The 25,633-nt window shown below is 45.2% G+C and overlaps 2 protein-coding genes across 2 annotated transcripts in view; both read left to right on the top strand.

Moving 5' to 3' along the window:
• igsf9bb (immunoglobulin superfamily, member 9Bb) overlaps window positions 1-4,406 on the top strand; it is a 70,052-nt gene extending 65,646 nt beyond the window's left edge. Inside the window, exons 19-21 of the mRNA XM_030101022.1 lie at window positions 2,750-2,760; window positions 3,996-4,112; window positions 4,192-4,406. Coding sequence (XP_029956882.1) covers window positions 2,750-2,760; window positions 3,996-4,112; window positions 4,192-4,406 — 343 coding nt within the window. The remainder of the gene's footprint in view (window positions 1-2,749; window positions 2,761-3,995; window positions 4,113-4,191) is intronic.
• Window positions 4,407-6,191: 1,785 nt separating this feature from the next.
• On the top strand, window positions 6,192-21,508 carry cfap58 (cilia and flagella associated protein 58). Its single transcript, XM_030101281.1, has 19 exons — window positions 6,192-6,206; window positions 7,543-7,584; window positions 13,766-14,014; window positions 14,899-15,047; window positions 15,136-15,286; window positions 15,364-15,558; window positions 15,641-15,778; window positions 15,939-16,098; window positions 16,209-16,291; window positions 16,617-16,808; window positions 16,915-17,076; window positions 17,171-17,317; window positions 17,404-17,544; window positions 17,615-17,838; window positions 18,015-18,123; window positions 19,017-19,121; window positions 19,593-19,712; window positions 21,184-21,308; window positions 21,397-21,508. The coding sequence occupies exons 1-19, from the start codon at window positions 6,192-6,194 to the stop codon at window positions 21,506-21,508; spliced, it is 2,619 nt and encodes an 872-aa protein (XP_029957141.1).
• Window positions 21,509-25,633: the final 4,125 nt, after the last annotated feature.

The raw sequence follows: 25,633 nt of genomic DNA, 5'->3' as shown, positions 1-25,633 counted from the left end.
GTGCTGTCTAATATCCATCACGTTTTAATATCATCTCTCTGGCAACTGCAGTTATATAATTTAGGTACAGACTTTTCCTTTTTCTTCTTTTTTTAAGTATACTTTAAGAACAGAGATAATGTTGAGGTTCAGAGAAAGTGTTTTGGTTGTTATGATTGATTTGATGAGTTCTGGAAGTTTTCAGTTTAGTTTCTATCTGGTCGAGGCTGCTTTTCATGTCAAACATCGATTTATATGAATCCACCCACTGAATCTGTGAAGCACTGTTCTAAAATCGTCATCTGTGAAATTGCATAGCCACTTTCAGTCAAAACAAGAAGAAGTAAAACTCTTCTCAGCTCAAATTGCACATTGGATCAATGTGAAAATGCATTTGCTTCACAGATAACATGTCAGACCTTTACGGGCTACTGTCCATCTTTACTATGGCTAGTGCTGAGTGCAGTTGGTTTGGCAAAAGCCCCTAAATGCCTGGGAAACTGCAGACTTCACCACAAAATCCCTATTTTTTTTCCATCTGTGTCATGCGTTACCCTGCTTTCACCTAACAGGAGGAATCCCATAATACTCATCCAGCTGATTCCCCAGAGCAACCACCCATCGTTATGTCTAACGCCGAGCCGTTGAAGATGCCGTTATCATGCAGAAGGATGCTTTCAGAAGAGTCCATCTTGGCAGGCCCTGCGGCCCATCCTCAGCCTTAGTAACCTGATTGCATGACCAATCCTCCCTTTCCTTCCAACCTCTCAGATTGCTTCCTATTCTTTACCCCTTCCCTTTCTGTAACCTTCGTCTCCACAATCCCTTCAAACGCCACCAGGTCCCAACCCAGGTCTGACTACCAAGGGAAGGTTGTTGGGCGGAGTGTGTCACAGGGCCTGTCCGCTTCTCATGTACTGCAATGTGTCCATCATTGTGAATTAGGGGCAGTGTGGTGGTTCATGATGGCTCCTGGAGTCTTACCTGCTTTGTTTTTGATTGATCTCAGCTATCTGGGCAGCGTTGTTGTGACCAGGTCCTCTACACCGCAATAGGTAAGGGTTGGATCCATGTCTGAAAGGGGGGGGTTAGCAGGTGGGACTTTTTGATCACCTCGTCCTTTAAAGGGGAATACAAGACTTTCAGTCTTTGTTTGATTTGTTCCTTCCTTCAGTCAATACCTGTAGTTCATTTCAGTTCCTTTTTTTTCTCCTTCCTTTATTTTTTCAAAGTGGCTATGCATTTTAAGTTCTGCAGTCTTAAAGATATTATGCATTCGGACTGATATGCATATGCCATCCGTTAGCTAAAAGGCGAGGTCAGAGACGTATCACCAACATGATTTCATGCTTGAGTTCTTTGCTAATTGACCACAATCACATGCAACTTTTTGATCCCGGAATTAAAGGATATCGAAAAAGTTTAGGGGAGGGGAATCTTGACAAGTCGCGGTTATAATGCAGCTGAATCGTTCCAAGATCCAACTGCTGACGTTCAAGAAACGTCTCAGAGACTCCTACAGCAACAAAAGGTTTTCCCAACTTCAGGTTGAAGATGTTTGATGAGTGCTCAACCCCCTTCGGACTTCTCTATTGTCAAAAGTAGGAATGAGCTCAACTCTGCGAGCCGGTGATGGTATTGACAACAGCCTAGAGAGGTGATATACATTTCAATGGAAAAAAAAAAAGTCTTGTGTTTTTGCTCTTTGATTAAATCCTGAGATGGTCAGCATCATTTCAAGATCCCATTGTGAAGACGATCTGCGCCCTGCTCCTACACCAGCCCAAAACACTCAGTTCAGCTGTTCAGTACGTCAGCCCGCTCCGTCCACAGCTCAGTGAGAGACCGTCAGAGGAAGTCTTGATTACACCGGATCTCACGTTCAAAAGTGGTTTGAACTCTGCTGTAAAGCTTTCCCAGCGGTCTAATCCTATCGCAGCTGAAATATAAAACTGTCCAGGTTGTCCAACTTGGAATATGTACATTTATGAAAGGCCATGACCTTATTATTGTTACTTTTTTCTGAAGAATCCTCATTGTAAATTCTTATTATCAGTTTATTTTCCTGATAAAGAAGTTGTTTGCTGGTCCTCTGTACAGTTCTGCCAGTGATCCTGTCGACTGACTGGACCCAGAGCTTGGGTAGGCGATTTACAGAAATCCACAGCTGCTTGTTGATAAAGGTGAAAAACTACAACCAAAAGTGAAATCCGATAGATGACCAAACACATAACCACTGGGTGCATCAAGTTTCCAATTCTGAAAGTGAAATAGACTTTTCTCACCTGCCAGTTTTCTTTGGTGTCTTCTGTCTTTTTGTTCCTCTGTATTGATTAAAGTATCAATAATATGGACTTTTTCCTCATGGACGGTTTTTACAAAGCGCTGTTAGCATTCCCCTAAAGTGTGACACTTCCTGGCATTATTATTCCACCAGTGCTTGAATCGTTTGACACCAACCTGAAGTATTTTAAACTGGCATCGCGGTGCGGCCTCACGCTGCGGTCCGTCGTTCACAGCTGTTCTTCTGCTTCCTTGTTTTAGTTTTGCGTGGGTTAGGGTTACAGCTTGGCCTGTGTACCTCAGCTGGACAGCTTCAAAACGTAAAAAAAAAAATCTTTTAGGGACCAAAATGATAATAGTCATGATTCATGAGCACACCGTGAAGAGCAGGAAAATCCCAGCAGTGCCTCCAAATGGCCTTAATCCCCCACGATGCATCGGTGCGTAACGTAAACCAGTCTGTCTCTCCTGTTGGTTTGGACTGCAGAACATTCCCGTGTCCTGCTCACACACTTCTTTTGATTCTTGTCAGGAACAAACCTTTTTGGCAGTTGGGGTGGGGGGGGCTGCAGGGGCAGGGAGCACTGAGGAGCCCTCTCTAAGACAACTTGCCCAATGAAGTGCTTTCGAATGTATTCCCCTTTAAAGTCGTGTTCCATGTGCAAACTGCCATGCATGCCATCGCTAAATATTGCTCTTCCGTTTCAAAAAAAAGAAAAAAAGAAAAAAACAAAACAATTATTGATGGATAAATTCTTGTTACATTTGTTGTCCTGGTGCTTCGCTTTTCTTTGGCTTATTTTTCATTATGTGACTGTTCCCGAGTAGTCATTTCCCCCCCTCCCGCCATCTCTCCCCCTGTCAGCATGGTGAAGCCCATTGTAGACAGTATCCATGTCTATGAACACATATTGACGATGCTTTGTTGCTCAGCTGTGATTCTACCCCTCTACTAACGACGTCCGGTTTCTCTCTGCAGCCGCGGTGGGAAGATGGCTTCTCTGTAATGTAATCCCTGTTTTCTGTGGCAGAGATCTGTGGGCTGCCGAGTCATGTGTGCCTCTGGGGAATTCGGGGGGGGAGGTGACCAGCAGCGGCAGAAATGGACCAAACGGAGCATTTGCATCTGTTATTTTCAGAGAGGAGCAGCTCACCAAACTGTCAAACGCGTCAAATCAGCTGACGCGTCGATTGGAGGTTTAGAGAAGTCCAGTATTTTTTTGGAGAATTTTCCTCTGAAACCAACAGTGCAAGTCTCTTTAAATGTCTCTGGAGAACTTTACTCACTGCCCAAGAGGTGAACAGGTGGTTTCAGGGGTTGTGCTTTTTCTTTGGATCAAGATTTTCGGATCAATTTGAGCAACAACAACAAAAAAAAAAAAAACAAAAAAAAAAGTTCTTAATTTCTAATAGCGTCTGGATTTACTACATATTCAGTAAAAGAGAGAGAAAAGTAAAGGTGAATCCAGACGACGTGGGATCAGGTGGCAGACACCTGGCCTCGGTCTTCAGTTTGCGAATTCGCTGGATTCTGCTGTGCAGGCGTCTCACATTGATCCTCCGGCGATGTGCTGCACCTCCTGCTTGGCACGAGCAGCGCTCTCTCCGCTCGTGTTGGTTCGTTCTGCTGCACTCCGTAGTGCAGAATCACAGAGCAGTGGCCCAGCTCGGAGTTACCCGCCTTTCCCTCTCTCTCTCTCTCTCTGTCTCCCGTTCGCCCAGAAAACGTCGAGGTGCGCCGAGTGCCCTTCCGGGGTCTGAGAGGATTGATGCACTGAGGTATCAACGCGTTAAAAAGGCCAAGAAGATGACGATGAACAACAACAACTCCAAAAGCAGAAAGAAAGCAGGTAAGCGGAACCCACTGTTCCTTTGAGCTGAAACACATCGGCCACCCGTCACCGACTCCGCCTCCCTCCCCCCCTCCAGGTGTCTCCACCTCTCAGACCCAGCAGGCCTACACCTCTCAGGTACTCCAGCCCGAAGAAGCTCTCTACCTCCGCAAGAAGAAGAAACGGCCCATCCTGTACGACCCGTACACTCGCTTCTCTGCCCTGCTGTACCGCCGCCCGCTGCGGGAGGACCAGAAGGCCATTCTGGCCAGCATGGACAACGTCGACCCGGACAGCGCCACCCTGCTCTGAACCACAGAGGACCAGGTCACACCAGGTCACACCCCCAGTCAACAACGAAAGCTCGAGGTCAATTAAAGGTGTCTGACAGAGAGACGGCTCTTCAAATCAGTCAGAAAAGAAAAGCCGCCTGGCCTCGGCTCTCCTTTCAGACGCCGTTTCAGTAGCATTGGTGATTGGAACGTCTGAAGTTGTGGTTCTGAAGGTTTTGCTCTAAAGAAGTTCAGATTCTCTGTGTTTGTAACACCTGAAGACGTTAGACGATACGTACGATTCTGAACAACTGAGTCGAATTCCCGCTTTTTTTCCAGAGTTTTACTCCAGTGCAACAGGACTCATTCAGAAAATCGAGCAATACTTGATCCTATTTGCGGCTTTTTAATTGGAGCGTTTTGTTAAATTTTCCGTTTGGATCCTTCCAGCCCTTCTTCTCCAGAACACTCTGTGGGTGTCCGTTTACAGCACTTCCCACCGGATCGGATCGGATCGGATCGCCCCTCGCCAGCACCGTCTCGAGCCCCGCCCCCTCCTCACCGAGTATACCTCAGAGCACAGGACACGAGACCGAGACCACGCCTCCGCCAGGACCAGCCAGCAGCGTCACTTCCTCCCTCTCTTTCACTCGCTCACGCTTCGTCTCCGTCCGGTTTGTTTTCCGTCCGTCCGATTAGAGCGCCGACGCCTCGCTATCCACGAAGAGAAATGCCCGCTTTAAAAACAAATCCCGATTGGCTCTGCGTCGTGCACCAGCGCCTCGCTCTGTCCGGAGCGCCTCTCTCTTCCAGAAGGTTTGCACTGGAGCAAAATGTCCGCCGCTCACAGCAGTGGTTCCCAACCCGTGGTTCCCAACCCGTGGCTCCAGACGGGTACCGTCCACCCCAGTCTGGGCCCAGACCATTTTCTGTTGAAATCATTTGCACATGTCAAAGAAAATCCTGTTGAGACCTGGGAAACTTTTATTTTGAAGCTTCCTGTTTTGATTGTCTGCCAGCGTTTGGCTTCACTGGAATGTTTTCTTGTGTTTTTTTTTTTTTTTTGTTGTAATCAGAAGTTGAGGGAGCGGTCCGCAGCCTGTCCCAGGACGGACGGGCTGGGGATGGACCAGTGGCGGAGAGGGATCAGTGCCATAGCAAGCGGCGGCGTCTTTTCTTACCTGAACTCACCTGAACGCGGCTTTATTTGGCCTTAAAGGACTTGTGGACGGTTGCCTGGTTTACTTGTGTCAAACTTTGATTTGTGTTTTAGTTTTTTTTTCATGTCTCCGTGCCTCTTCTGGCCAGTTTGAGCGTGCTGAGTACCGAACGGGGGCGAGGCGTTAGAACCTGACTGACGTGAGCCAAACGTTTCCCGCCGTCTCCACTGGTCACATTTACTCTGACACTGTCAGACTTCTGACTGGACGGGAAAGTGCCATAACAACAGTACCGCTCCTCATGCTGCTGCTGCTGCTAGGTCACGTTTTATGTTTGTTTTTTTATTATTCTTTTATTTTGGATTTCCTTTAACGGTGCTCAGACTCCTCAGACCACAGGAAACAGACGAGTTTGTGTTTTTGTCACTTCAGTCCTGCTTCGTTCTCCTGTGAACTTGAGCTGCAACTCTACACAGTTTTTTTTAAAACTGCCACAGCCGAAAAACTCATAACCAGTTATCTCCACAATAAAAGCATCCAAGTTTTTGGATTGGATTTATTTTTGCAGTATAATGTAGGACTCATAATTCACAGATTTTTTTTTTTTTACTGGAGTCAAACACAGTACTTCTGTGATAAGTTCAGGCTTGAAGGTGCATTAAAAGATGACCGTGGATCAGGTCATGTCAGATTAGCATCGACGCAGTGCGCCCTCTGGTGGCAAGACGTGGTACAACACGAAGTTTTAACCCTCGTTACATATCATATCTGTAAGAAACTGGCATCTTTACTCTGTGGAATATTAATGGAGTCATGAAGAATGCTTTTATTGTGGAAAAAAAACGTAACTGATCAGCCGATTATTGTCTGTAGGTGAATGATTTAGAGAGAATCAAGAGCTCAATGAGTCTAAATAGAGAATCAGGAATTGAAGTCTTGCTGTCAAGCTTATTCTTTCCTGGATTTTTCTTCCTCTACACACCTGCTGTTGCTGTTTTTTTGGGCGAATCGAAGATGATGTTGACAGATTTAGGGTCAAACTGAAAGGCAAACACTGTAATAATCATCTGTTGTGAGGTAGGTTACGTAGAAGAAGAGCACTATCTGTCAATTCCCCACCGAGGAAAATTTCTTTCATGAAAGAAATGAGCCAAAGTTCCTCTGCCGGCAAAAATGAAATAATTCACGATATTAAAACACAGGCAGAGCAGAAGTGATTCCCAGTACACATAATGAATTATAATGTGCTTATTTTGAAGGCTCCTGCCTCTCTGCATGGGTGAAAGTGGGCGTGGCCACCACTGTTTTATTGATTATTGATCAGACACAATCAGAAGAGTTCAATGTAAGAATTTAAACAGATTCATCGTGATCATTAAATCAACATTTCTTCATATTTACATCCAAAGCATCTAATGTAGAAAGATTTTGGGGATTTTACCAGTGATTACAGTTTATTAGAATTGGTCAAATACCTATAAATGTATCTGTAGGTCCCCAAACATGTGGCACTCTTTTAGAAATACAATTTTATTTGGATCATAATGAGATAAACCTGCAAAAAAAAAATGTAGATTTGAAGTTAAGAGTGCAATATTTCTCATTTTAGATTAATTCCTTTCACTTTGCATTTTGTTCATAATCAACACACACACACACACACACACACACACACACACACACACACACACAAAAGCTTTTATTATTAAGTGTGTAGAATTCCTCCTCTTTAAAAGCCTCCACTAACTGTCTCATGTTTCTCTGAACATTCAGTTCATGTTTTCTTTAAAAAGATCATCATTTGACTGACTTCAGGACACACACGTTGAGCCACTGGCCTCTGATGGAGAGGAATCGAACCAGTGACCCTCCTCAGTGTGTGTGGAGTTCAGTCAACACACACATTCCAGTGTGTTTGCCGTTTTACCTGATTGAAACGACGCCATGGTGGCTCCATATTTCTGTTCTTCAACCGAACCTGAGTGATTCCCGTGAAATAAAACCTTCAATATCAAGGGCTTCTGGGAGGTTAAAACCAGGAAAACAGCAGAACGCAGCGTGCAGAAGTTTCAGCTTGGATTGAAAAGTTAATCAACCCGTTTTTCTCGTTGCTCTCGCAGTTTGGCTGGAATGCAATAAAAGCACACGACTCCATCAGTTCAGTGGATTTCAAGCTGAAGGAAGGTTTTTGAGATCAGCGGCTTATTATCTCTAAATGTTACCATGCTTGGTGCTAATGCTAATGCTAATGCTAACGCTAAACAGCTGGAGGACTCAAAATGACGAACATTACGTGATGAATAAATGCAGAAATGATTCATTACATGTAAAAATCAGACAGTAATTCATCTGGTGTAGTGTTTGTGCGCCTGTTCTCTTAAGAGCTGAAACATCTTTTCCATTTTTCTACCATCTGTCGGCTTCATGTTGGTTTTAAACAAGATTTCGGTTTGGAGCTATAGTATCGATTTGGACGTCCAGCTGCAGATTTGGTTTTGTAATTGAGGAAATTAGAGCAGAAAAAGTTGATTTTCTTAGATTTATGTTCACTTTCAGTACGAAGTTTAGACTTTAGACTCTTTGTGAAATTGACATTTTCGTCTGGAATTCGAACCAGTCACCAAATTCACCTTCAGCAGTGAAAACAGAACATTTAAAACACTAAAATCACCTAATCAACGCGTAGTTTGGTTTATCCGTGTGCTTGTTCCGGCGTTTCTGTCCTCACTGATTGCAGACCGGACTGAGAGCGTTAGCAGGAACCGGCGGACCGTCGGTGGTGCTGTAGACGTGACGCCGGTCGACCGAAGAGTCGCCGATCGAGACTTTCTAAAGAAACATCTCAGTACTGTATCCCTCCCTTCCTGAGCTGAAGCGTGAAACTCATTGACCTTTTTTTACCGCTCTCTTCCTGGAGTCGAGAATCTCTGGTGCTAAGAAAAGAGAACCTTTCCGTTTGTAAAACCTTCACTGGGTTCAAACCTCCGACTGCCACATCGTTTGGAATCGAAGCGAACAAGAGCCTGACGGCAGAAACCAATCATATCACTGAGGTTTTTTTCTATTTAAGTACACGTACGACCATCCTGGCACTTTGGCAACGAATAGCAACACCGACAGACGAGAGAAACGATGAAACAGAAGCTGACAGCTCCGGTTCCTGGAGGACTGATCCGGTCCGGAAGGCTTTATTAAAGGGGACCTCTTATGCTGCCGGGCGCTTCGTTCAGACGGCTGCGAACACAAGCTGATGTCAGCTCATCACCGACGACCTTACATGACCATCGGCTCCCGGGCGACGAGGCTGGTGTCAAATTACAAGCATGCTCGAAGAGAGACTGGTCTACTTCATGGAAAAACGTCTTTTTAGCAGAAGGAGCATGACTGCATAAAAATAATCCTTTGAAATCTACTTGCTTAGTCTGGAAAACAGGCATAACAGGTCCCCTTTAAATAAAAATAATACTATATATTAAAGAAAAAAAGTTTCACCGTGTAAATAATATCTTTAATGAGCATACCTTGTTAATATATATATTTTTTGTAGAAGAAAATATGATGCACATCACCTAATGACTGAGTGAGATCTGAGTAGTGTAGGGTCTGCTTCAACCACACATTATACCTGACCTGACAGACCGGTGTCTATACTGTATGTGAGTGATGGAAACCTACGAAATGCTAGAGTTTAGTTCCAGAATTTAATATTATAGAGACAGAAAATATAGAGAAAAATTATTATCATATCATTTTGGTTCCATTGCTATATACATATATAGTAGTGGAACCAAAATGGTTATCTGAGTATCTATATTTGGGGACAGTAACTTGTTTTCCAGAATGTATAAGTCTATATTCTATTATTTTATATCCATTTGTTGCTTTCTACCGTAGCGATGCAAAATCGTGCACAAAAGAGAAATACATGTTCAATTTGTGTACAAAATACAGAGAGAAAAAAAAAGAGTAATGGTGCACCGAACCGTACTGTACGCCCTCACCGTCCGTCGCACAGAACCTCAGAGAACCATGCAGCCAACTAGTTTTGATAGCAGACGTCCATCTCCGGTGTGAATAGCAGACGTACCTCTGGCTTCTTTGCTTTCCTCGCTCCTGCGCTCACTTCGTTTTATTTTTAATGAACAAAAAAAACAAAAGAAGGAATTGAGATCTCTGCCATGCCAGATTGTTTCTGTTCTTACTATGGTGCTCGCTCTGCAGCCTGTGTCTCAGCACAGAAACACACACGTGTGTCCTCCAGGATGTGACTGGTGTGTGTGTGTGTGCGCATGTGTGTGTGTGTGTGTGTGCTTGGAGAGCTCACGTAAAGTGAAGCGCGGTGTGGAGTTCGGGGGGGTGAATCATGCTGGGGGGGGGGGGCGTTACTCCACACGTTCAGTTCAGTGCTGTCCATTGCCAAAAAGTCACACATTCAGACTACTGGTGCTATTAAAGACAAACATCCGTGGTGCTTTTTCTTTCTTTCTTTCTTTCTTTTTTAAGTTGTTGCTTCAGACAAAATGTAGCTTCACAATCCTGTACTGTACTGCAGTGTGCTGTGGGTGGGGGTGGGGGGGTGGGATGGGGGGGGGGGCAGAGCAGGACCGACGCCTGCGACAAGCAAGGGATTAAATCTGGTGTTGCCTGGAAGACTTTGTCGTGGTGTTTCTTTAGTTGTGTTTGGTGCAGAGCGCTCACACACCTTCAACCCCACTCTGGACTCGTTTCAGGAGGGCGGGGCCAGTCCTCCATGGGGGGCCGTCTGGAACCTTTATGGGGGGGCCAAACACGACACAACACAACAGGTTTTCCAGAACCTTCTGCTTCTCTCACACTCTGAACTCTGTCTTTAAATTCTGCTGTGGACAGTTCTTCATTTTGGAGACGAAAGCTTTGTGGCACCACAGGGCGACACCTAGTGGTCACAGCCGGTACTGAGTTAAACCACACAGCGAGCAAACTGCAGAACAGTGTGATTGTTTGGAAAATGCAGCTTTTTTTGTGTTCGGACTGTTTTGATTTGTGAAGGTTCTCTCAATATTTAATCCATTAAAATAAAAATCTCTCAATAATTGAAAACATTTTTGATCTATCATTAAAAAAAGGCATTTCAAAATAAAACTGGAGCTAATGATAATAGATAACTGAGATTTAACTACAGATTTTCGATCATTTTCTCTGCAGGTTGCTCATAAAACATGAGCTCAGTGTTTGACAGTCAACTTGGATTCAACACTTCACTCCATCAATCACCGTTCTATTTTCTTTTATTTTTATTTACATGATCTGAAAGTTCCCAGCGAGTTTTCTGTGGGTCTATTTGACCCGTGAACATGTTATATTAGCTTTAAACGTATTCTTCAAAAATACCAGAAAACCTACCATAAAACCAGAAAACATAAGGTTCTAAATCTGACATGCTCTGTTGAATCCTGCTGAAATTCATTGCGCGTTTATTTAAAGTGTAGAATAGTCATTACATTTTGACAAATTCTGGGAATGGAGTCCAGAGTGTGAGAGAAGCATGTTGTGGGCGAACGGCACACATCTGGCTCTGCAGCGCCACATCTGGACATGGAGGACGGAGCAGAGGCAGCCTCTGAGCTGCAGCTGGTCGGCTCACTGTTCCGATCAATACGCCTCCTCTCTTCCCCAGATGTGTCGATCAGCTTTTTCATTCCGATGGTTTTCGCAGCCGTTGACAACTCAGTACCTCAAATCGTCTGGAAATCTCTCCGTTCCGTTCTCTTTTTTAACGTCTCCATCTCCGAGAAGTCATGATGATGCTTTTATTTTGTATTTTTAACATGTTTTGTTGGCACAAACAGGAACAGGAATGTATGGCTGTTTTAGACCCCCCCCCCCCCCCCCCCCCCCCCAACACCCATCCTCCTGAAGATTTCAGCTTTTAAAGCCACTCGATCAAACTGTCAGTTTTTGTATTTCAGATGTCTTGGTATGCTTGTTGTAGTTGTATGTTCATAATGGTGTATATTACATCAGTTTTTATTTATTAAAATGTTTAAATTTTCTAACTTGACTGTTGGTCTTATTGTCGTACTGGACGGGTTTAATCATATTTTCATATTTTAATAACTATGAGAAAAGTGTGACGTGGAGAAGAACCGTGAGTCTTTAGCAGCGCACTGACAAATCATGAAGTTCTTTAAACTTTTTAAAGGTATAAAAGTTGTTTTAAGTTGTTAATGTACAATAAAAAAAACAGCTTTAAACCAAAATCATACCTATTTTATAGTTAAAAATGCAGGACCACTAGGGGCTGCTGGTGTTTGTAATGAAATCACACAGGAGTGAAACACAGACAGGAGCAAACATCCACACAGCAGTGTGACGTTTGGACTCCAGGAAGATGGACTGAGCAAAAAGCAGCAGCTTTTTAATGAAATTGTTTCTTCCTAACTTTGATACTCTGCATTTTTCATGTTGCGTTCAAACACCAATGGAAATGCACCAATATCAGTTTTGTTTAGAGAGAGATTTAAAAGGAAAAAACTTCCCTCAGAAGCGCTCGTCCATCCATATGTGAAGATAGGATACACTGTGGTCGGTTCACCAGTACAGCTCAAGAAGAACACACACTCCTCAAAAACACTCGACAATATGGCACAAAGCCCATAGGTTCCCCAGGTAGGTGTGAACACCTGGGGAAATAAAAACTTTGCCTCTGGGAGGCGAGGACTGGGATTCAGACCCTGGATGGAGAAAGGACTAAACGAAATGAGGCACTTTAACGTCATTGACCCGCCTGGGAAACATCACCGAAGTTACAGCTTCATATACTCCCAAATTAAAACCAATCCAGAGCCCTTACTGTCGAAAATCGAAGAATTCATGGTAAAACACTGACATAGCAGAGTTCAAAGATCCGTCTATCATGGTTTACTATTAGCAGAAAACTCTCTCTCTCTCTTCTTTATCTGAGTGGAAAAATGATCCACAGTCAGACATCAGCGAGGAGGAGTGAGAGGAGACATGGAAACATGCCTTCTGGCCCAAATCCAAACTATAAATACAAGATGTAAACTCTTACAGTACAAATGGGTGCTTAGGACTTCTATCACAGCTGTTAAACTGCTCCACTGATCCAAACATCCCTGGCCACTGAATCAAATGTTGGTTCTGTAGCTGCTGCACTGCGTGTGGAGCTGTCAGAAACTGCAGATACTCTAGAGGGAGGTTCTCGACTTAATGTTTACAAAAAAGAGTGTTCCAGCTGAAGCTAAAACGTGTTTTTTGCACATATATCCTGAGGATTTCCCAGCAGCTGTAACGAAATGTAAATTAATTTTAGGTTGTTACAAGCCATAAATGATTCACATTCTTCTATATGAAATGTTTTTTGTAATTTGTATATTAATAATAATAATAATAATAATATTGGAATATTGGATTTATTTTTTATTTATTCTTTTATTTACTCTTCCACACATCTCCACAAGTGCCTTCAGGCCTGAGCACTGACGTCAGCGTCACCGGTGCATTGTGGGTAATGTAGTCCAATAAAACAGCTTCTGATCCCTGCCGCCTGCCCCGCGCTCCTCTCGCGAGGTTACAGGTTGCTAGGCAACTGAGCGTGTGTTAAACACGGCGTGCCAGGCTCTGTCGATGCTCTGCGGCTTCTGAATTTATCAGGAAGTTTCTCAGCCAGAACTCTGAACATGGAGGTGAGTCTGTTTGCTAAAACATTTCAACTCAGTGTTTTCTTCTCTAAAGTTTGACCGTCACGTAACACGTTCAAGCTAATTGTATGCGCGTCCACTGTTTAACCATTAATTACTCTCATTCTCCACAACAGAGTTTGTCTAATTGCTTTATATAGGTTATATATAAGACCTGTTTTTCACGTGGCGTTAGTGGGTTTTTTTTTTTTTTTTTTGTTTTTTTCATCTGTGGGAAGAAACTACAGTATCAGGGAAAAGGCTATGCTCACACACAGGGAGAACATGCAAGCTCTGAACTGAAAGGCCCAGTCCAGGCTCAAACCCACATCCCACTATGGAGCCGGAGTGCTAACCACTGCACCACTGTGGAGCACACTCAGCGCTCACTCCTCTGGAAACACTCTGTACTGATGCCAGCAGGAGCATCAAGATTAAGATGTTTTATCAGACACTCACATCGTGGAATCAACCTTTTGACATCAGGACGACCTTTGACCTCATTCACCCTGCTATGCTGACTGACCTCTTGTCTCCAGGAGGCGGGGCCAGAGGGCCAGGACTCCTCTGAGTCCCTGGAGGAGTTCCAGATGGTCCTCAGCGAGCTGGAGGGGGACGAGAGCCTGGTCCGGGTCCGGGCGGAGTACGAGAAGCTGGTCGGCGCGCTGAAGACGTCCCGGGAGAACGAGAAGAGGCTCATGTCCAAATGCAGGGAGCTGAGCGCAGAGATCGTCTCCGCCAAGGCTAAAGTGTCCGCCGCTCTGAAACTCTCCCAGGAAGATGAGGCCACCATCGCTTCGCTGAAGAGGGTAGGGTGGTGCTGAGGGTGAAGGACGGCGTCTCAGATTGAGACCCACAGAAGCACAGAGAGGGAGCAGAAGGTGTTTGGTTTGAGTTAAACCAACATCCATGTGTCCCTGAATCTGCTCCATCTTCTGTTCTGTTTCCACTAACTGTGTTTTATTTCCTCCATCACAAGCGTCACCTGGAAACCCCTGACCCTGAGCTGAAGTTTATTTAGTTTTGACACGTTTTATCATCTGAAACGTGAGGAAAGCTTCTAGTGGCAGAGTAATAATCAGAATAAAGCAGAAAAACCCAAACATATAACTCCATCTGAATGCAGTGATGTATTTCTTTTCTCTTTTTCAAGCTAAACGTCTGATCGTTCTTCTAAACTCTGTTTTGCTGTAAGAATGAACTGAAGTCACCTGCAAGTAAATTTAAGTTTTCACACATTTCAGATTGGATTGTAAACCCAGCAGCTATTAGTAGTCAGTGAAATACCACACACACCCCGGTGTCTTCTAACCAGTGTATTTTATTAGAATAAGTTAACGATAAAACATCCTTACGTGCCATTTCTACATAATTGTTGTTGATTGACACGTTTCACAATTCTTGGCTTCAAAAGTTTCAAAACTCGACTCATTGTTGATGTTTTCTGCAATACTTTAATATTCTCAGTAATATTCAATAATATTCTCAGTATTATTCAATAATATCAGAAATATTCTGCCAGCAGCAGCGTTTAGCAGTTTTTATGCTCATGAATCCACACAATCAGTAGTTTTTCTGTCAGATGAAAATGCTTTCAAACTGATTGTATTACTGATAAACCTCACTAAGCTGCGATATTGATCAGGTTAAGCCTTCGTGGGGATTTGATGGAACTCTTCTGCCTCCACTGCAGGAGCTGGACCAAGCCTGGAAGCTGGTGGATGCTGCTCACGATAAAGAGAAGAAGGACAAAGACACCATCCGGAGCTTGAAAGAAGACATTTCCAACCTGACGAGGCTGAGTGAGAAACAGACGAGTGTCTCTGCGGGGCAGGAGCAAAGGTTTCTCCGCCGCCCTGCGCTTCCTCTACACTTCCTCTACGCTCTCTTTGTGCTTATCGTATGAAACGGTGAAATGTTGTTTTATCAGCGAGCTTCTGAAGATGAAGGAGGAGCTGAGCAGGGAGCGGAATCAGCTGCTGTCCAGCGTGGAGGAGCTGAGGGAGAAGCTCAGCAAGGCCGCCGCCACTCAGCAGGAGGTCCAGGGCCAGAGGGAGAGCGCCCTGGAGAGCATTTCCCAGGTGGGTGCGAGGATCGCTCCTCCCTGCAGCTCGTCTGGACGCCGACGTGACGGCGAGCGGCCGCTGTCGCCCTTCAGCTGCAGCAGGAGCTGCAGATGCAGCAGAACGAGATCTCCAGGGAGAAGAGGCTGAAGGAGAAGCTGGACAAGGAGGCCAAGCAGCTCCAGGCCGACGTGGAGGCGAAGGCGGGCCTCATCAAGACCCTGGGCGCCCAGAGCCAGCGGGCCAAGGACGAGCAGCAGCGGCTGGAGCAGCAGCTCAGGGAGCTGAAGGTGGAGCTTCACACTCACGGAGCTCTGAACCCTGAGAGCGACGCTCGTGACCGCCGTGCGCTTTCCTCCCCGTCCGAGACAGGTCCTGAACGAGCGTCTCGCCAAAGACCTGGAGCAGCTGCAGGCGAAGAGCAGCCGGCTGCAGCAGGACTGCGAGCAGCTGAGCTCCAGCAGGGAACAGCTGACGCTGCAGAACCAGCAGACCGCCAGCGAGCTGAGGGTACACACACACACACACACACACACACACACACACACACACACACACACACACACACACACACACACACGCTCAGAGCAGTGCCGAGCCACACGGGGGCAGTGTTTGAGCAGTTTTGAAGACTTGTTGCTGGTTTTCGAACATCGTTTTCCCGCCACAGGCCAGAGAGGAGGAGGTGAGCCAGATGAGGCAGGAGGCGGCCAAACAGAGCAGGGCGAGAGAAGCCCTCCAGAAGAAGCTTCACCAGGTGGAGGACCAGAAAGCCGAGGTCGACGTGCAGAGGGAGACGCTCAAGTCCCAGATCGCCGGCCTGGAGAGAGGTGAGGGATCAGTCCAGGCCAGAGCGGCACCAGGACTTTCCCTCCGGTCACATGCACGACTCGGGGATGTGCAGGGATCAGAGTAGACATGTGGTTTTATACCTTCACAGATCTGGAATCTTCCCAGAAGCAGGCGGAAGCTGACAGGAAGGCGACGGAGGAGCTGATCCGGGAGAGAGACATCCTGAATAAGGTAACCAGAGATAATCTGGGACTCGTTATCGTGTAAGACCAGAGAGAACGTCTCTTTCTCAAAGTGTTTGTGTCTGTTTGGGATGAATTCATTCAGTTCATTGAGGATTGAACTACACAGTATTAGACTTCTGGCCTCTTTTTTATAGCTGATCTGTTATTGAACACACTGTAACTACATTTAAACAGGCAGTAGATCCCTGGGATCCTGGATCTTTTCAGTATATCTGTTCTTTCCTCCTGCAGTTCATCATGTTTCATGAGACCAAGTGTTGATTTAGTGAGTAAATAGTTGCTTTGTCCATGTTTGTGTTTTTTCCCTGCAGAACATGATCAAAGCTGCACAGTCGACGGAGAAACAGCAGAATCTGGTGAAGCTTCTGGAGCAGGACAAGAAGACGCTGGAGCAGGAGATCGGCGGCTACCGGCAGGAGGCTCAGAAGCAGCGCAAGATCATCCAGCAGCTGGAGAAGGAGCGCGACCGCTACATCAACGAGACCAGCGGCCTGATGCAGAAGGCAGGAGCGGCGAGGAGGGAGGCGGGCGCCGCGGCGAGAGGGAGGCGGGCGCCGCCGCTCGGCTTCAGTTTCACCCTCATGACATCTGACCCTCTCCACCCTGAAGGTGCAACAGAAGATGAGCGACGTGGAAGTGAAGGAGGTGGAGATCTTCGACTGGAGGAAGAAGGTGACGGAGGCGGAGTGTCAGCTGAAGCAGCAGGAGAACCTGCTGGAGTCCGCCGTGTCCGAGAGGAACCTGTACAGCAAGAACCTCATGGACGCTCAGGTAGCGGCTCCTTTCACTGACCTCTTCCTCCTTCCAGATCCCTGTACATTTCTCTTCTCCTGTCCCTCTTCCTGCGTCTGTCTCTGTGCTGCAGGACGAGATGGTGGAGATGAAGAGGAAGATGAAGACCATGAGCAACCAGGTGACCCGACTGAGGGACGAGATCACGGGAAAGGAGCTGGCCCTGGCCAAGGACCAGCAGGAGCAGAGACGCCTGGAGAGGGACAACGAGGCCCTGAAGGTCCTGGACACACACACACACACACACACACACACACACACACACACAATAAAGAAGAAACGAGAGTGGTTTCCGTTCCCCTCCAGGCGGAGCTGCAGCAGCTGAAGCAGCAGCTGGAGGAGACGAGGCAGCGGGTGGAGGGTCAGAGGGCGGAGCAGCAGAACCTGCACAAGCTGTTGGCCGACGCCGACGCCGAGCAGACCCGGCGGAGGAAGCAGCTGGAGCAGGTGAGGCGGACGGCGCTCCGCGGCGTCGAGACGCGTCTGACCGGCGGCTCGCTCCGTCCCGTCCGTCCAGGTCGTCCGGGAGCGCGACGCTTTGGGCAAGCAGCTGCTGAAACGCAACGACGAGCGAGCGCTGCTGTACGAGAAGATCGGCATCCAGCAGGCCATCCTCAGCAAGGGCGACTTCCACTACGGCCAGAGGCTGGAGGACATCCGCCTGCTCAAGCTGGAGATCCGCAGGCTGCGGCGCAAGAAGAGCATCCTGGACAAGACTTTACCCAACACCGAGGACCTGAGGTGAGGAGCAGGGGATTGTGGGTGAACAGCTCATCGCCTGCAGCTGTTTTCAGCAGAGATCTGCTTCGTTTTACTCTGATAACTCATGCTGTGTTGTAGATTTGTCCTCATTATAATCTTCTTCAGTTTGTGGTTTTCTGATCTGTGGTGACGCTGAGAGAGACGCTGTGTTGCAGACAGGAGCTGTTCCACCTGCAGAAGCAGCTCCTCAGGGAGCGAGCCAGGAACAGCGTGCTGGAGGAACAGCTCAAGCCCATAAACATCCACCGCTGGAGGAGGCTGGAGGTAAAGCCATCCGCCTCCAGCTCAAAAACTCCACTTCAACGAAAATCTGTTCATTTTGTCGATATTCTTGTTCATGTTTTTCAGTCAAAGTGGCCCAAGATGACCAGGAACGCTATCAGATCACATCAGGACAGCTAAAATTCAATTAAACATGTGATCAGTATTTCCCAAATCAAACCCCATGGCTTAATTTGTTATTTCCCAGTGTTTCTTTAACCATTTTTGCACCATCCAAGAGAACTAGAGCTCTCTAAGAGCCACCAGGAAGGTGGAGGTTTACCTGATGAGCTGTGAATTGATTCATTTTGACAACTAAATCCACATTTATTTCAAGATTCAGCAATGAGACAGTGAAGAATTCCAGCTGTTTTCATTAAACATGAAGGGGAAAATAATACATTTCAAGTTTAACACATTATGTCTTATTCTGATAATATTTTCATGTTTTCAAATGGATTTCCATTTTGCAGTTTGTGTAGTTTCTCCATGCACCAGTAGAGGGAGCTCACAAACCACTGTCGATCCATCTGCTGTTTGAGAAGCAATGTTTTTGATTTTGGCCCCTTTACACAAAAACCAGTGAAAACTGAGATGTCAGTGAGTTTGGGTCTTTAGTTTAAACACAAATGAAGCTACAAGTTACCAGAGAGGATGACCTCTGAACTCCAGCCAGTGTGGCGATATTGGAAAAACTCTGTCTTGCATGCAGACGGAGGTGACGGAGTTTTTGTGCTGGTTTTTGGAAATGAGGTTGAACTCTCTGTTCTTTTAATTTCCTAGCTCTATGTAAACGTAGCCTTTATTTCAACACGGAAAACCCACGAAAGAAACCCTGCTCTTGCAGAAAGGCCTGAATCCGGTTAGATCTGACCTGAACGGCTCTCACCCTGCAGGGCAGCGATCCGAGCAAGTACGCGCTCATCCAGAAGATCCAGGCTTTACAGAAGAGGCTGATCGCCAAGACTCAGCAGCTGGAGGAGGGAGAACTCTTACTGCAGGTAAACTGTGTTCCTTCTCTCCACAGACTCACTTCAAGGGACCTGAGTTTTTAAAGTACTGAACTCATGGAGAAAGGAATTTTGTGTCAAATATGAAAACCTGTAAGACGACCAAGCTAAGTAACATATTCAGACACTGTTTTTAATCTGAGCCTCTCCTTCTGGGTCACATTCTGCTTCAAACGATGTTTCTGCTGTTAAATCCGCCATAAACATCAGTGATGGAGCTGCAGCTTCTCCAGGTCCAGATCTTACTGACTTTTTGCAGCTCAAACACAACCTAAACCTCGATTAAAACCAGCCTAAATGTCAACATCTGTAGAAACTCCTGTAAAAACCGTGAAACTTTTGACTTTTACTGCAAGTGTGTAATAAAGAACACATCATAAGCTGCACGATATGAAGAGAAAAAGGTGGAAATCACCCATTTCTCATGTGATTTTGTTTTTCCTGGGCTCCCCCCCTCCCCAGGAGAAGGAGAAGCTGTACGTGGAGCTGAAGCACATCCTGGCCCGGCAGCCCGGTCCAGAGGCGGCGGAGCAGCTGCAGCAGTGCCAGTGGACCCTGAGAGACCGAACCAAGAAGCTCAAGGTTCACTGTGGCCGCTCAGCATCGATCTGCAGCTGTTCTCCTGAGCTTCTGCCTTCTTCTGCCTTCCAGCTCCACTCTTCATCTTCATCTTCATCATTAGTCTCACATTTTCTAATTCAGCTTTGGACATTTTTCATAGCCTGTGTTAGATTGAGCAGATGAAGGATCACATCTGTTTGTAATCTGATGACGTTTACAAAATCAAAACCCTGGCAAGAATGCAACAAGAGGTTTTGTTTCCGGGGGACAGTATTTTCTGACGGAACCAAACAATCAACGACATGCGTAATAATGGCTGTGTCCGAATGTCCACACTGTTTCCTAACTCCTCAGTCACTATACAGTGCTGGACTACATAGTGGACTTTAGAAAGCCCTGAATCCGTTGGCGATTGGAACACGCAGCTCCCTACTTTTTCCCTCAGCGCTGATCACGTGACCCCCGGCCGGTACCATGGTAACCAGACATTCTGTAATATATATATTTTTTAATGTGCTCTTATTCTGCATTTTACTTTCCTTGTCATCTTTCTAATCTTTGAGGAATAAATAAAAAAATATATTATTAAATTATTCAAGGCTCACGCTGCAGCTCTTCCGCTGTTTTGCTAGAGATTCACAGTGCATGATGGGTAATATTGAGCCATCTAGGGACCATCAATGCTCACTACTTTTCAAGATGCCTTGTGGGAAATTTCTAGTGCCCTTCTTTTTTGCCATCTGGACACCCCTACAAATGGTGTCTTCACTATGTAGTGCCCTATGTTGGGAGTAGTGTGGACATTCGGACACAGCCAAGATGAAAATTTTAACTCGGAGATCAATATTTCTAATTTCTGAAAACACATAACTGCATTAATCACAACCATCGAGCTGCAGCATTTAAAGGGGGCATTAAAGGGGGCAGCATTTAAAGGGGGATTTAAAGGAGTTAATCTGCTTATTTCAGGGTAAGCGGACCAAACTCAAACTCGACCCTTTCAGCTTCAGTTTCAGTTTCATTTTTCACAAGACAGGGAGGAAACAGTGAGTGCCTGGAGCAGTCCTCCACCCCCCACCCCCCACCCTCTGTAAACTGCATCAAGCTTGAAAGCTCAAGTTCAAATTTTACTTTAAACATAAAGGTGGAACAAAAGTAAGTGATGAAACTGAAGGACAACATCTTCTGTCTGCATTTAGAAGCTACAGCACGCCACAACTCATCAAGATAGTTTAATTTGTGCGACTTAATGAGTAAAATGTTAAATAAACACAAAAGAAAACTAGTTTAATGAAGCAAAAGTCCCTCCAGAGTCTCTCTGTTGAAGACATGCATCTCTGTTTCGATACAGTCTGTTAACCACAGAGCTTCACCACCACTCTGATCTTCAGTCTTTTTGCCTGTGAAAATCATTATTTTGATAATCAACACATATATCTGAAGCATGGACCGCCTCCGGATGAGTGTCCTGTTCTCTCCGCTGTTTGCACAGGCGCTGATCGCAGAACTGAGGATGCTGGACTCGAAGATGAACGAGTACCGGAGCGAAAACGAGCGGCTGGGCTGTGAGCTGGCCACCGTGAAGAAGAAGTACCTCGGTCAGAAGAAGCTGCTCAGGTGAGGCTCACCTTTCTGAAAACCAGGCATTGAAGTCACAGTGAGTCTGGCTCAGCCTGTCCTGACCTCCGTGACCCTGTGCCCTCAGTGAGCCGCGGGGTCACACCAGGCCGGAGCAGCTGGAGCCTCTGCCTCAGCTGGGCGGCAGACCTCAGTTCGCCGGAGGAGGCTTCAGGTTCCACAGCCCTGTGAGGAGATGATGGGGTTCTCTGAAACAGAACTGAAGCTCCCCGGGGTTCCAGCTGATCAGCTGTTTTAACGCCGGACTGTCTGCACGGGGCTTGTTGTTCTCATCATGAATGTTTCAGCATCTTTTACCTGCTTGTTGTTGTTTTCCCTGTTTCCTCCCTGATCCAGTGAGTTATGGCTGATCAGCGTGCGATGACAGGATGAAATCTGCATTCTGTGGTTCAACATCTCTCTTTCAGACTCAGATACAAGCATCTTCACTGAACCTGTCATCTTATTTTGAAAATCCTTGTAGAAAGTTCCACGTCCTCAGTTTTTTATTGACATGTGGAGCGCTTTCAAATGGCCCGTGATCAATAATATTTATCAGAATAATTTAACCGGATGTGCATTTCTTTGGAAAACTTTAATAAAAATGTTTTTTGTTAAATTGTCTTGTTCAGATTATGGGAGGAAACAGATTTTAAATTTGAAAGGTCGACAGGACATCCAAGGACAGCTGGAAGCTTTTTGACTAAAAGATGGAGGAAGATGCTCTAAAATCTGGATGTTAGAGGAGGAAGACGCTCTAGTCTGTAATGTGGATGTTACTGCTGTTTCATGGGAAGAAAGAAACATGAGCTAATGGATACTTAAAGCAGATAATGCTAATTCCAGCCGCTATGAGTAAAAACCTAATGGTGTGGTTTTTTTGTTTTTTGTGAAGCATTCACGTAGCAGAGGAAAATCTCTCCTCCGCTGATCAGATTCTCTCGAACATGTGACTCAGGAACAGGTTCTTTGACATGGCTCACGGTGATGTTGTGGATGGAGTGAAGTGTGAAGCTGCTCCTGCCCCTCTGGCACCCCGGGGGGGAAACATGAGGGCAGATTGACGCAGCAGCAGCAGCAGCAGCTGGCGGGGCTCGTTAGCAGCTTTGAGGTGTGCTGATCACTGCAGGCTGCTAATGAAGTGTGAGAGAGGAACCACACCAGAACACACTGGGTCTCCTCACCATCCGGTCACACACACTGTGTGATCTGGAGTTCAGGTCGACAGATTCTATCCCCATACGTCCAGAGTGGAAAACTTAGATTTGACCCGTCAGTTTATAAATGTAGGAACACTGTTGGCTTTAATGGCTTAAAGAATGAAAACACAGAAGGCACCTATAATGGCCCGAATTATTGAATAAAATGATGTAATTCTTGATATAATGATAAAATATCAGAAGTTTTTAATTGTTGCTTTCAAAAAATGCTTTTTTAAAACTTAGTTTTACATTAATGTGTCTGAAGTTTGCTTTTCAAAACCAGTTTTATTTAAACTGATCAGTGTAAACATGCTGGAGAAATCATCCCTATACACAATTACCAATGAATATCATTAACTAAAAATGTAAATGAAGGGATATAAGTGACATTTGTGGAATCGTCTGGTATAATTACAGTAAAATGTCCTGTTTGCTTTTTAAGATGCAGCTTTTCATTCGTTTTCCTTTGATTTTTCTCACTGAAATCTTCATCAATTTAGGGAAAGACTTAATAATAAAAAATATTAAAAGTGTGCTGTTCAGTTCTTAATAGCTGCAATTTGAAATAAATATTTAATTTTGGTTCTATCGGCCAGTTCCAGAGTTTTTCTCTATTTTGATGTCAAAGTCTTGTAGACTCTAATCAGTGTGGCAATGTTTTCAGAGCGTTGCATTGTGGGAGTCCGGTGGAGTAATCCCTCTCCCGGTGCAGTTACACAGTAACCACGGTAACCGGCGCCTGTGCGATCCTGGGATGTGTGAGGCCTGTTGCCGTGGTGACGGGAGGCCTCGTCAGGAGCAGCTGCAGTGAGAAACTGATCACAAACCTGCCGGAGCTGCTCGGTTCTCTGACGTCACGCCGTTCTCTCTCTCTCCTTCCTCTTCGGCACGTTTCTATAATTATCGCTCTATTTCCGGCCGTCTTTCTCAGTCCGACGGTCGTTCCTGTGGAGCTTCAGCCAGCAGACATTCAGTTGTGGTTTTGGGGTCGAGAGGAAAAGCCAAGCGCAGCATCCCAGTCGCTTATTTTCACAATTCTCTCTGACCCATCAGGCTTAATCTGCCCAAATCTGCTCATATCTGAGAGCTGGATGTTCCAGAAGCGGCGATATGAGAATCTGTGTGCGTCCGTGAGCGAGGCACAAAGTGTGATAATAACATGTGAGCTGTTACGTGACTACATGTGTTTATTCTGAAAAGGCCGCCGACTGAGCGCAGGGATTAGGCAGATTTTAAAGCACAGGCTGTGACGGATGATCATCGGCAGCTACGTTAATCTAGAATTCATATTTCTACTCCTGTCTTACTTACATAAATGTTTCCCGCTGCTCTGAAACTGAAACACGACCAGAAGAATCACCAGACTGCAGAAACCACAACTCAAACACAGAAGCAACAGTGTTTTTATTTAAATAAAACATACAAACTGAACACAAAAACCACAACATGAATCCAAAAGCATCTTGAGAGCAGCTGTGTGGGAGCAGCTTAATGTCTGTCCTTGTTGCTTTTTGACTGAATATTTCCACACAAGCAGCTCAGGAAGCCTCCTGACATTTTCACAGCTCCAGAGTTAAAACATGAAGCCAACTGAATTTTTGTGAATGGAGAAACAGCTCATGTCAAAACTACCACTAATTTTTCTGACTAGACAGAAGAAAATCCTCACAACGAGACGAATTCAAGCTGCTCATACTGTATGTCAACATACAGTCATGTTGTTGAATATCATGATCACGGTCTTCTTTGTGATCAATAAATTCAGGATGGTAAAGTCTTTATGCATTGAGTTTTGTTTTTTGGCAGAATTGTGATCTTTTCTTCATTTTTCTCTGCTTTTTGCCACCACCAAATATAAATTAATTATGTTTGTGGATCAGATCCATTGAAGTATTTGATTAAGTTCGTTACACAGTTGCTGAAAGTCAATCATACTTAATCACACCATTTTAAAAAAAAAATGTTTTTTTTTAATTTGTAGAGCAGAAATACATGGAAACATGATCTAAAGTAGGTCTGTTCTTTTTTGTTACATATTCCGTGTGTTTACATGGAACTTTTTTCCCTGTATGAATCCGAAAAAAGCATATTCTTTAAGTGTCATAGACTGTTCACCAAAAGTAATGTAAGTACCGTACATGAGATCTGAATTATATGTAAATTAGGCGCAACTTCATTCTGGTCGTTCTGCGCATGCTCCGCCGTGATGACGCAATATTCCAAGATGGCGGCCCGTGTTCCGCGGTTCGCGGTACAGAGCTGGTTTATTTAACAGGGGTTTTAGAAGACTTTACATAATTAAACTACCAGATGGACGGGAGAAGAACAAGGCGAATATTTTCAAAGCTGTAGTGTCGAAATTAATGGAGAAACAAAGAAGAGGAAAAACGCTGTTTACTTCCGGGAGACGTAAGTACGTCACGGCCGACCCCTGTCCAATCAGAACGCTTCACAGACTCCAGCGTAAGCGGGGATCTAATCCTTCGTTCTTCCCATGTAAACATGAAGCTCATATAATTCTTAATTACTAATTCCAGAATAAACAAATTCCGAATTAAAAACATCATGCAACTACACTAGGAGAACTGCTGGGGGCTGAAAAATGGTTCAACCAAAAAACAAACCAGCTAACTAGCTAGCTGAAGTTAGCTAGTTAGCTAACTAGCGTTAGCAGCCCAACACATCACACAACAGCACAACATATTAATTACACAATATCATGGCTGTTTGATTTTATATCTTTTTCCAGCAGTAATATAAGGTAAGGCAAATTTATTAAGCACCATTCAGACTCAAGACAATTCACAGTGCTACAATAAAAGAAAAACATTCGCACATGCTGATTAAGAATCCTAATTTTGAGTGATGAAGGTTATGAAGTGCGTTAAAACTCCCACATTCTGTCTCATATGCACCGTCTCCCATCTTTTCTTTCCTGTTGGTTTCCTGGCTTGTCTTCACTCTCTGTTCCCTCTGTGTTTAACCCATTCTAGGAATCTGTTTTCCTCCTCCTTCACGCTCTTCAGACCTTTCTGCAACACTTTCTGTTCCTCTTCATACATTCAGTCACCCTGCAGTCACACGTTTTGAACCTGGTTTTCCTACAAAATCTGAGGTGAATCA

This window comes from Salarias fasciatus, chromosome 10, assembly GCF_902148845.1.
Source record: "Salarias fasciatus chromosome 10, fSalaFa1.1, whole genome shotgun sequence".
Classification (NCBI taxonomy): domain Eukaryota; kingdom Metazoa; phylum Chordata; class Actinopteri; order Blenniiformes; family Blenniidae; genus Salarias; species Salarias fasciatus.
This window is presented reverse-complemented; position numbering and strand designations above follow the sequence as displayed.

Excerpts from the sequence above, each read along its gene's own strand:
- cfap58 (XM_030101281.1), top strand. Across the intron at positions 7,585-13,765 it reads GGAAAACAGCAGAACGCAGC|GACTCCTCTGAGTCCCTGGA; the intron begins GTGCAGAAGTTT and ends CCAGAGGGCCAG. Across the intron at positions 15,287-15,363 it reads CCCTGGAGAGCATTTCCCAG|CTGCAGCAGGAGCTGCAGAT; the intron begins GTGGGTGCGAGG and ends GTCGCCCTTCAG.